Source organism: Aythya ferina, assembly GCF_964211825.1.
Source record: "Aythya ferina genome assembly, chromosome: 3".
NCBI classification, from domain to species: Eukaryota; Metazoa; Chordata; class Aves; order Anseriformes; family Anatidae; genus Aythya; species Aythya ferina.
Genome location: NC_140298.1, coordinates 55,734,211 through 55,746,572, shown reverse-complemented (window position 1 = coordinate 55,746,572; position 12,362 = coordinate 55,734,211). Strand labels below are relative to the sequence as shown.

The window sequence follows — 12,362 nt, the reverse complement described above, 5'->3', positions numbered from 1 at the left end:
GCTGGAAAAGCAGAGGAGCTCTGGTTAATTATTTTCACTATGAGACATACTGCATTGTGGCGCAGTTACCTGTTCTGTATGACCTGTCAGTTTGTCCTATGAGTACTCATTTAATGGCAGAATAATTACCTCTCACACCAGCCACAATATGTGCTTATAAATAGAATGGAAAGGAGAAGAGCTGAAAAATATGAAATGAAGGGATGTTGGAAGAACTAGCGGAAATGAAAGCACTGAAGCAAAAGAGAATTTGAGGTTATTGGGAATACACTGGGGGAGAGAGCAGTAAGAGATGAGCCTGTACAGATGTACATCTTAAAGCAACCTGTCCCCATCCGTTCCACTGCTCAACCATCAACTTGATTTCACAGCTCAACACTGAAGTGTTATACCAGTGCAACAGCTAACATGGACATACTGTATCCTAGAACTAAAGTAACAGAATACAGCTTGTTTTTAACCTGGCCTGGGAATGAGCTGCACTGGTATAAATATGTTTTCTCCAGAAGTGATCCACTGAGAATAGGGCTGTGCTACTTTGCTTAAAGGGCTACATTTACAACAATAAAACTGTGTGCATGGGTAAGTCTTTTAGATACCTAAACCAGCATTAGGTATCTCCGCACATATTCAGGTTAGCTTTAGACAACATTATTTTATTTTATACACTATGGAACTAAAGAATTCTATCTAAATTAGAGCACTAGTACTAATAAGCACAGATTAATGCTAAATGTAAGTAAACACAAAAGCTCAGCAGCTGGTTTACTGTGTCATCCTTTTGTATCCATCTCAGATCACGGTACTGAAAAGGAAACAGTAATAGATGGTAGCATCATTAATCATAATTAAGTAAATATATCTAACATTTTTGCCACTTCTGGATTTCAAAGTTATTATAAATTATATTTCACTAGTAACAGTCAGGAAAAAAAAAAAAAAAGAAATAAACTGTAGAATGATGTTCAGCTGTGTTCTGAAATATCAGTGGAAACTTATGAAGCATGTTGTGCTCCTGAGCAACACACGTGTTGACATTTGTTTGTTAAGTAACATGACCAAGGTTACAGTGAAAATCTGTACAGTAAGTGGGAGACAAGACTGCCTAATTCATCCTTCTCCATCTGATGCCATAACAGGTAAAATATTGCATCAGATCAACTGATTATACATTAGAAAATTATAGCACTAACAAAGAGAGAATAACCTTGTGGTACTGATACTGGATTTGGAATATTTTAGTCCAGTTCTTGGCACTGCTACAGCATTAAGCAAGGTATCTAGATTTTTGTCCTCGCCCATTTACCTGTGAAATAACTGAATTTCCCTTTTCTATCTTGTCCACTCATTGCCCGATGGTTTTAGGAAACAGAATGTTTCTTATTTCATATCGCACAATACCTAGCCTTAGAATCAGATGTACTCTTGAATATCTACTGTAATACAAATGATTATTTACAGTGTTTTTATATATATATTGTATTTATCAATTCACTAAGGACATTTTGCAATCCTTTTCATATTGCAGGTCTACACCTAAAAGCCAATGTGGAAAAATCAAGTCAGCAAAGCATTAAGAACTGACTTAAAAATACCTCCTACCTGCACAGGTGTCTCCAGAGTGTAGATATGTTCCCCGCGCACGTTGTAGAACTTGACAAGTGCGCTTTTCAACAGGGAGCCATTGCTAAGTTCAACAAGCTGACACTGCTTCTCCATCCCTGCTACTGCAAGTAGGTCTCCTTGCGTACACCACTGGACCACCACATCTGAAAGAGCAAAGATAGTTTGCAGTAACCAATTATTAGAATCAATAGGAACAGTGTTTCCAGAGGCACAACAGTGATTTGAGAATCTAAATCATACTCTCAGAGGTTACTTAAAAACCTACATATTTTCATCAGAATAGTAGCAAATATAATGTATATGCAATTCTGAGAATGCCTCTTCCTTTTTATTTTGTGGATTGCAAAAAAAGTGTAAAAACCCACTAACTTCTCTATCTCTATAGTGAGTATAGAATGTAAATTAGCTGTTGTTCCTAAATATGTTAAGTACAAGAATTTATTTGTGATGTTAAAACTGGTGTGGAAGATATAATGTGTATAACCTTGGGCTAAATAAGTGAAATCAATTTAATGCCCAGATAAATAACCTCAGTGACTAAGGGAGCAGCAAAAATATTTGTGTGGAGAGGCCTACAGTGCTAAAAAGCAGCATATGTGGCAATGCTTCATACCCCCACTCTTTGTGAATTTAACTTTTAATATAACCCAAGATTTGTAACATCAAACTTGAAAGACTTGGATTTTTGTCCTTAAATTCATATAGCCTCCAAGTCATAGCTTCTCATTTGACATGACTTCTGGAAAGCTACTCCTTTGTCTAGCAGAAGTTTGCCAGAAGCACACAGGGATTGCTTAGTCTCTCATACACATGGATATGAATATACATATCAGTTACTTCTCCTACAGGCACCTCATAATGAGGAACGCCCACAGCTTAATTTGGGGATGCTAATTTCAAACCGTTATATCCTCCAGCTCGTTGTCACACTTCAACAAGAGCACCAAAACAGTACTTTGTGTTTCTGCTTGTGTTTCAAAGGCAGATTTGCATGTGCAAGGAATACTGAGCTAGTCTTTAAACCTTTTTAATCTTAAACCAGAGGTGAAAGGCAGCTATTTTGTACTGAGACAAAGTGATGGTAAAGACAAAACTTTTGTGCTCTGGGATGCTCAATCTGCCAAGAACCTTTTGAAGACACTTGTGGGCGAGAAGCTGTCTTCAAATGAAGAAGCAGGAGAGAAATAAGAGTTGGCAGGAAGGATCTCAAAATTGTTTCAAGTTGTCAACTTGTCATTTTCAGGGACTTTTATGTGCAATTTAAAATGGTTTTGTATTATTTCAACTTTCTGATATTTCTCATGGGAATTATGCTTCTGTATGTATCAGAAGCAAGACATAGGTTTCTCAAGATAATTTTTTCAGAGCCAGGCATTGTATGCCTCTTTTTCTCTTGGTCGTCGGCCCTCTAAGTAATCTACAATGGGATTTAATCCATCTTTCTCAGAGTTTGATGATAGTTATTTTAGAAATCAGTGGGGCAAGCAGATCAACTCCACTTGTGATAATGAGCTTTACTACACTCGCTTAACTACCAAAGTGAAACAAGAACCTCATTTGGCTAGCTGTCTTCAAGTAAAACTTTCCATTGATCCCCATACCAAGAAAAAGAGGAGTGATTATTGTGTCCACCAATTTTCTTTCTTGCTCTCCAAACTCCTAGAGCAAGGCTGCTGCAATGGCAGAGAAGAACCAGATGTGGTCCACAGCATCCCCCTGGGACGGAGTGACTCCACAGCATGTTGCACCACCAACGGGGTTTTAGGCTTTTTAACCTTGAGATTAAAATAGCTCAGCTCATAACCAGGTCTCAGTGCAAGCGCAGAGATTAGAAATGAGGGGGAGATTTCATCTAGGGTACTGATCTGCAAATGAATCAGCGGATCACAGTCATCCCCCAAAGCTAGTTAGCCAACCATCACAGATGTGAATATTAACAAACCTTTAACAGAGAGCACTCCACATGTGCAACAGCTCTGCAGGTAGCAGTTGCAGCTAACTAGTACACCTAGTTGATGTATTTCAGTAGGTAGCTCTGAGAATCACTGAGTTAAAAAGTATGAAAAAAGAAAGCATACAGCTGAACAGTTCAGGACCACTGCTAGAATAGACAAAACTTCCAGGAGTGTTTAAGCTGGATGAAGCAAAGAAGTTGCATTTGGGTAATCAAATTCTCATCCAACAGCAAAAGCTTTCATACAACAATTTAATGTGAATATTGCCAGTCAAATGACAGCTATGCAAAGCTAGTAGAAGGTCAAAAATATATTGGTATTGCATGAAAGAGTTTTATAGTTGCCTGCTTTAAAAATACATTTAGTAGCCTACAGCAGCCCATAAAGACAAGGGCATCTGCTACAGAGACCACAATGCAATACTTACACATTGCAGACAGAAACACGTGAATTGACTCACATACAACACTGAAGATCATTCACTCTTAGCTGAGCTCCAAGTGGCTGGAGAGGATGGAGGCCCTGTGCTGGGTGGGTTGCACATTCTTATATGTGATAATAACCAGCAAAATGACAGTTGCTTGACAACATTTTTGATAAGAAGGTACAGAAAATCTGTGTATCCATATATCAACTATATATAAAATGCTTTTCATCATGCAGTGGTTAACTTCAAAACAAGACAGTGACATCCCAATCACCTTTCTCTCCCTCTGTCTCACACATGCTGCCTATCCAACAAGATGTTGCACATTCTTCCTCTACTGATGTCAATGATGCAGTCAAGTTTACAGACCATAAAAATATTTCTACTGCAGCTTGTGCGCTAATATTTTGCTAGTGGAACGTGATGTAATTAAGGGACCTTTTTCCATTAGTGAAACAAGACAGACATCCTCGGCAAGTAGGATCCCTACAACTCTAAACAGTGAGCAAGTTTCTCCTACTGCTTCCAGCCAGAAGCACAGACTAGATGCCAACTCAAGACTACTTACCCGATTTACTATAATTCTACAGTGATGCTGGGCACACAGGTGGATATCACAAGAGCTTCTCTAAATGGGTTCCGATTTTCCCAGGCTTTAAGCAGCCCTTCTGGCTGAAGTTTTCTGGATCATAGGGTTGCCTCATGAAGCTACTTTTTGCCAGCCACATGCTTCTTGTGTTGAGATAGATGGAAGCAGGAGTGGGGCAGAATTCTCAAAGGTGATTTTTTACCTCCTAAGACTCCCCTGTACAGCTGATCACCCAAAAACTACTTTGCTGGAATTAGAATAACTTTTTAACAATACTCTACAATTACGGAAAAGCTAAGGGTTTGCTTTGACAGTTTAGGTTTCCCTTTTTTTTTTTTTTGCATCTAATATAAAACTGATTTACTTGTAGAGACCAAAAAGAATCAATGGAGCCCATATTTATGTATTCACTTATGTGCCTTAGTGAATTAAAATTTCTCTGCAGGCAAAACACTATAAATTTTACTGAGGGTGCTGGCAAGGTAAGGGACTCTTTGATAGGTAAGAACAGTAAAGATTTCAATGTAAATTAAAGATTTGACATGGAATGCTGATTTTACAAACATTCACACATCACTTAGCAAGATGTTATAGTAATAATCAGTGGAATTTTCCTTCTTTCAGCATAACTTGCCTCTTTGTAATCGATAATTTCAGGAAGTTTCCAAAATTTGTAAGGCATTCAAAAGAGTATTGTGATTCATACCTGGTTACTAAAAGCATGGGAAGAGACATTGTGAATTAAAAATATAAACAAAGTGTTATATAAGAGGGCCATTCACACAAGCAAGCGTTAACTTAATAGCACATTCAGCTGAAAAAAGACAAACAGATCAATTTGCTCTAGAAAGCTCCCATAAAAACAAAATCTCAAAAATTTAAACATTTTTCCAAATACAAAAAGATCTATTAACCAAGCACTGCTCTTTCACCAGCAGGTGTCAGTGCTGATAACGGCAACACCAGCAGCTGAGCTCTGGGTGATAAGAGCTCCTGGGTTGAGAGATGAACAGAAAAACATAACCTATACGCACATAATTAAAAGTGCAAGTAAAACAGAGAATAGAAGGGGGTGAGATGTCTGCCTTTTGTACCTTTCAACCCTGAGCGGATGATAGTAGGAGAGAGGTCATCGTAATTGTTCATTAAACTGATGTCTCCAGACGTGAAGCTGACGGTCAGTAGTGGCTTGGTGTTCTGCACCGGGACTGGATATGCGGCTGGACCATCTGCAAAAACAAGGCTCAGGAGTGAGCGAAAAGTGAACCACCGAAGTAATTACATCCACGTTGAGAGACACTGTAATTAAGCTTGTCCTCATCAGGAATGGTTCCAAGCCTCAAACTCTACCTGCTTATTTCTGTAATGTCTGTAAGCAACAGCAAAGCAGGTGCAGCTAGTCAGTTTGTCTGTTTTTGTGAAACCCCAACATTTTTTTCTTTTTGCATTTTCACTACAGTAAATCCAAAGGGATTTATGGATCTTCTGTTACGCTGCATAAAGGTGGTTTTCTGTATTTTTTCATTGTGAGCTTCCCAAATTGAAAGCTGGTGCTTTGGAAGGTTTCCTTGGACCCAAAGTTGAAAGACAGCATAATAAACAGTATAATCACTCTAAAAGCTACTTGTTACACAAATTTTCTGCTTGGGCAAGTGCTGGGGACTCCTGGAGTCACTAGAGAATTTGTAAGAGCTTCTAAGAGAACATACTGACCTTTCACAAATTACTGTATTTTAAATGTTAAGAGCTAGGCAGCAGCATAAAAAATTGCATGCCATCCTTCACAACAGGATCCAATGTGCTCAAAGGTGAAGATGAGCTCAAATGGAAAACTTCACTTTCCAAACTATTTCTATAAAGTCTCTGCTCCTCTGAGCTTACTTTTCAGCATTCACCAAAATTCATTTGTTCAAATACTTAATGACCAGTATCACCATCTGCAGCATTCACTATTTAACTCATTTTTTTTTGACAAACTTTGACAGGAGATGCTGCTGGCCCCTGATAAAGTGCTCACAAGGCCTGACCAGCACCTTTTCAGTCATCAAAAATAGCACAGACACTTAAAAGTAATATTGCTTCCTGAACTTGCAAAAGAGATGATCAAAAACCACTTCAGAGAATGGTATCTAGTAATTAGCAGCTCCATGTGTGTATATAGTTTGGTAAGAAAAAAAACATCAAACTTGCAGTCCTTCCTACACTTCTGTGTGAGTCAAAGGCTTGTCACCTTTGAGAGGTTTATTCTGCATCTGCTCTAAAGAAAACACATCATGTTTGGGTAATCATTAAAAGTAGACTTGTAGGCTTCTAACGAGTACACCCACCCCCTGACTGACTCAGAAAAAGCTAGCACATTTGGATCATTTAAGTTCTCATCTGTGTACTCTGCAACTTCACCATCCCCCAGCTGGATTTTAAAAAAACAATAAAAAGACGATTTAATGTTGTTCCTTGTCTTGCATTAGAAGCTTGCTAGGAGACCTGGAAGTTTGTTTCTTTTATTCTAAGGTAACAAATCTCACCAGAAGTGAGACATGAAAGCCAAAACAAACCTCAGGCCAAAAGATGTTACATTTTCTTCAGATGATCAGACTCTATCAGTATTTATTAAATACGTATGTTTATTATATTGACATACACACAGGTGATTCTGGAAAAGATACATTTTTGGATTGAACCCAAATTAGACCTAAAACTGCAAGAGTTCTCAATTCAGTGGTTCAGATGTGAGATGCACATTCAGAATCATTCATAGCCATTACGTATTCAAATTTTCCATGATTCAGTACAATCACTGATATAATAGCCCTTAATTTAGTTCAGACATCATATACTGGAACACAGACACAGCTTACTTACATCTTACAGAATAATCAACAGCATTTACAAAAAGCATTATTACTATTACTTGGACTGAGAAGGACCGGGATGAAAGGAGTAATGACATATCCTACCCCACAAACCATGTACACCCAGTGGCCTGCTAGGTCTTTGCTATTTATGATTTCCAAATAATTTAAAATCAAAACATGTCACACAATGAGTTTTATACTTAGGGGTCATGAAGGATTTCTTACTGACTGCCAAACTGGCAATGTGCTCTGAGGTATGGGAATTAGTAACTGCAGATAGCTCAAGTTATCCTCTTTCTATCACATGTAGTTGAAGGAAATACTTTTATTTCCATTCTTCTCTGAGATTTATTGAGTGCTTTATGTCATGACTATCAAGAATGGGACTATAATTATGAGTATAAACTCTGCTTCACAGGATTCCTTTAAAGATGTAGCACCTTCTGCCGTGTCTAATATGGGTGTCTTTGCACACAAATTGATATAATAATGCATTCAGTTTTGTGACTGTCCTCTGACTACCTCCATACATATGAACCACTGAAATATATCATGTCTGCTTATCAGTGACACCTGATGTGCCCTTATCTAGTGTTTTTCACTTGCCCTCAATAAAAACTTAGAGTTCTGTGCTGTTACCTCATTTGCACAACTGGAGGCAAAGCAGCACAGATGAGGTATGACTCACAGCAAGTCATACAGCAGGGTTACTGGCAGAGCTGGGGATGAACCCACTCTCTCATACCACTATTCTGCTCCATCCCTGACTGTACCTCAACAGGAATGCACTGTCTTTCCACTTCTACCAGCTTAAAACCATGGCCATCCTGCTGTTACAGTACAACGTGACTTCTCCCTGGTGTTCAAGATGTCTTCATGACCACCAGCAAAGCCAAAGCAGAAAGATGTGCAAATAATCCTACCTTGTGGTGGGGAATAGTCATCGGAGTCTGTGTCGCTCTCGCTGCTGTCCTCCACCAGGAAGCTGGGGTAGTTCCAGGACATGCTAAGGATGCCATCTGACTCGTGAAGGAGCACGTGGGCTAGCATTCGGCCATGGCAGTCCATGACGATAACCTGACCATCAGCGGTGCCAAACAGAACCTGAAAATAACACAACAGCCCCCAGCCCCATCAGAGGTCAGTGACCGGACCCTCCTTTGAATGCATCTTGCAATTAACCTGCTATTCTGGAAATAAATTAAAACCACAGCAGTCAGGGGTTTGAACTGGTGCCATAATAGGACACTGCAACCCATCAAAGATGTACATGAATGAAGACTAAGCAGCAAAATCTAATTTGCTTGGATTGGGAAAAGCCAGAAGTCATCGGACTTCGCATCTCTTGTGCGTAGGCATTAAAAGCAGCTTCCGCTGACTCAGAGACAGCTGACATGGGAGAAAATTTGTGTCCAGTTAGTACCTGTGCAAAGGGTAGTGAGCGATGAGAATCTACGAACTGCCATAATTGTTTATTTTATTACATACCTCAAAAGAAAACATGCAGGCCTATTTGATGTTTCTTGCAAGAGAAGTTGACAGAGGAACAAAAAGTGACAGGACCTAAGAGGTAAACTCCTAAAATCTGTGAGCAAGTAATGTCTCACAGTGGGATTGATTTTGTTTACTTTAATATGAGCCATTACACTTTATTTGAACTTGGCCATTACTACCAGTAAAGCAAGCTGGTAGAAGGGCTATCACAGACTCTAAAGTATTCTTGGATTATACAGAAATTTCTAAAATCAGTGACAGAAATTATGGTATGCTTCGGTTCTAACAAAATCAAAAGACACATCCGACAAAAGGAAATCCTAGCAGAGATTTCAAACAGCTCTTGAGAAACAGAAAGCTGAATAGAGGAGGACAGGTTATTCGATTGATGAGCAGAAAGAAGGTGGGAGAAATGTCTTCCAAAAACAGAGGCAAAGACAGTATGATCACTCAACTGGAAGTAGATTATTACAGCCTAGGAGGAAGGCAATATGTTACATGTTCAGGAAGAGTGAAGAAGAGCTTCCACCCACCATTTCAAATACAAAATGGATAAGGCAAGGTGTTTTTTTTCATGCCCTTAAACTGCTCTGTAGGCAATGTGTGCTGATTGAAGTCAGACTGACGGGAACCTACAATTTATCCTTTATGAACGTTTTCTGTCTTGAGGTTTTGAACAAGTTAAGATCCTGTATATTTGATGAATTTTAGAGAAACATCAGGAAATTAGGATTAATAAATCCACCAAATGATAAATGCATTAGCCAAGGCTGTTGCTGCTACCACAGAATTCACGGCAAATAAGTTTTAAATGAAAATTAAAGGCACTCATCAATTTGAAAACTAGCCAGCATTTAAAAGGAAGTTAAAAGGAAGGTCAAATCTTATACCTGCTCTTCAGTCTACTATGTATTTTGGTTTTACAGTCACCCTTTCACATAACTTGATTTCTCTGTTGCCATGTTAAAGTGTACAAACTGAAGGGCAAATTGTCTATGCATTGGAAAGAAAATATCTGGCGCACAGGTTTTATCATTTCTCTGTGAAGGGATGTGTGGATTTAAGATTCTAACAATTGCATACCCAGATCAAAAATTCATCTAGCCTTATATCTTATCTCTAACAGTGATCAAGTATTTGGAGAAGAATAAAAGAGCAGGATGTACCGAGCAAGCACCTTCCCTGCATACTCATGTAGCTTCAGATAAAAAATACAACCTCTTCTTTGTTTAAAGCCTGCTAACTGGTAATTTCACTGGGTAACCTTTACCTCGTAACGCTATGAGAAATACAGGATAATTTTTCCCTATCTATACTTACATAGAAAGCAACTGTCATTGTTGCTCTTTTGGAAATTTCAGAAAGGAAGTCTGGCTTCAAAGGTCTCGGACAAGAATAAGCAATACTACGTATTTTTCTACAGGTGGTGATCAAGAAACACAAAGTTGCAAACCAGAGGAGGGATTCAATAAGAGGAACTCCAGTGAAGTTATTAACACCTTAAGGAAATCAATGGAGTCATTTCACATGAACACACACAACCAAAAAAAAAAAAAAAACCAGGCTGAAAAAAAAACAACTGGCTTCCTTAACTGTAATCACTACATGATATGAATATCCTTATGTTAAATAGCTGCTGGGTTGAAACAGCAGGTGAAGTTTGTTATGAGCCTCAGACTTCTACTCTTAGCTATAAAAGTAAATTAGAATTATAATTAGAATAATTCACTTGGAAAGGACCTACAAAGGCCATCAAGTCCAACTACCTGATCACTCCAGGGATAACCAAAAGTTAAAGCAGATTATTGAGGGCATCATTCAAATGCCTCTTAAGGACTGACAGTCATGGGGCATCAACCCCGCTAGGTAGCCTGTGCCAGTGTTTGACAACCCTCACTGTAAGGAAATTTTCCTTTTTATCCAGTCTGAACCTCCTCTGCCCTAGCTGAATTTCATGCCTCTGATAAGTGCCCAGTGCTCCAGTGTATCTAGATCCTTCTGCAAGCCCTCTTGCTCTGTGCACCACAAGCAACCAGTCACCAGCCAGATGTAGCCCCATTCACTATGACCCGCTGAGCTCTACCACCAAGCCAGTTCATCACCCAGAGTAACATGAACCTGTTTATCTCACAGATAGGACTTTCCCTTCATGACCCCATGTTGACTGTGCCCATGTAAGATCGAACATATGTGAGAACTCAAGCTCTACTCTACTCTTCTTCCATTTGCATCATACCATCTATTTTCAGCTGTTCAACTGCTTTTTCATCCATAATCAGCATATAACCACTTTCACTATCTACAGTGAAAACTCTCTACAAAATAAACTCTACAAAGCCCAGATCCTACATGTTGTCATTGCTAGATTCTTACACCGCTTTTAACCAAGCCTATAGACTAGCTTTTTAGCAGTCTCCTATGAGTTTTTAGAAGTGCAAAATAGCTAGATACAGGAGGCAAGACTTTCTGCTGTTTCCAAAAACATCAGTATAAGGTTTCTTTCTCCTAAAATTCTGTAGAAACGCTTTCTAATTGCGTAGGAATAAAATGTTGGGAGTCATTACCCAAAGTTTAGTCTAATCTCAGTCTAAAGCTACTTCTTTTGAGTAGCACTGCCCCCAATTCATTTAAAATTATGAACTCATACATTAGTTTCTAACTCAGATCAGAACAGCTGCATGCGGGCATCTTAATTCTTGCACTGGGACCTACATGTAAGATAGCTCTTTAGCAACTTAGAAATGTCAGAGGGTACTTCTTATCTCTTCAGCCAGGCTATAGGTTTCAAGGAGCAGCTTTAAGTTTTCAGGTTATTGTAGCAATACAACCTTTTTGATGAAAGCATTTATCAGGCTGATAGCTCTGCTGGCTGAACTCCTGCTGAAGCTGTATAAATGTCTAATGGTGTTATCATCCATAACATTACCCAGGCTATAAATGCCATACTCAAGCTACGTATGTCAGATGAATAAAGCTCTCTTGACCTTCAGAAGAAAAGGTCAAGCCACAGGGTATACTCGAAAGATTCAATGGAAAAATTAAATGGCTGTATTTTAGCTGCCTACATTCATATTTTTCAGGTATTTACAGATCTATGAAGTCTGAGGGAATGATGGAAAAAGGTAATGAACAAGTCATACTGGTTTGTTAACTCTCAAATACACAAACTAAACAATAATAATAGTAATTAAAAAAAATATCCCAAGTACTTATTATGAAATGGTTCTTTGGCCCTTTGTTCTGTTCTTCTATTTTTCTCATCTCCCCTCCTTTCATACTGTTCATTATTTCAACTGTTATTACATGTATTACCACTTGCAGAATTGCGTTTGATGAATAATACAAAATCTGATAATAAAACACCTTAAATCACATATACATTTAAAGTGTGACTCAGTTACACAACACAAATACAG

General features: G+C 38.6%; 1 protein-coding gene across 6 annotated transcripts in view; it reads right to left on the bottom strand.

The window, feature by feature from the left end:
* TULP4 (TUB like protein 4) overlaps nucleotides 1-12,362 on the bottom strand; it is a 154,233-nt gene that overhangs the window by 31,191 nt on the left and 110,680 nt on the right. For 5 of the 6 annotated variants that reach the window (XR_014691952.1, XM_084515782.1, XM_084515784.1 and 2 more), the window contains exons 5-8: nucleotides 8,376-8,556; nucleotides 5,692-5,826; nucleotides 1,603-1,769; nucleotides 770-805 (exon numbers count right to left, since the gene is read on the bottom strand). Coding sequence is in view for 5 of the 6 variants with exons in the window: in XM_084515782.1 (XP_084371908.1) it covers nucleotides 770-805; nucleotides 1,603-1,769; nucleotides 5,692-5,826; nucleotides 8,376-8,556 (519 nt within the window). In the remaining variant the exon portion in view is untranslated. The remainder of the gene's footprint in view (nucleotides 1-769; nucleotides 806-1,602; nucleotides 1,770-5,691; nucleotides 5,827-8,375; nucleotides 8,557-12,362) is intronic. The other variant, XM_084515786.1, reaches the window with a different exon arrangement.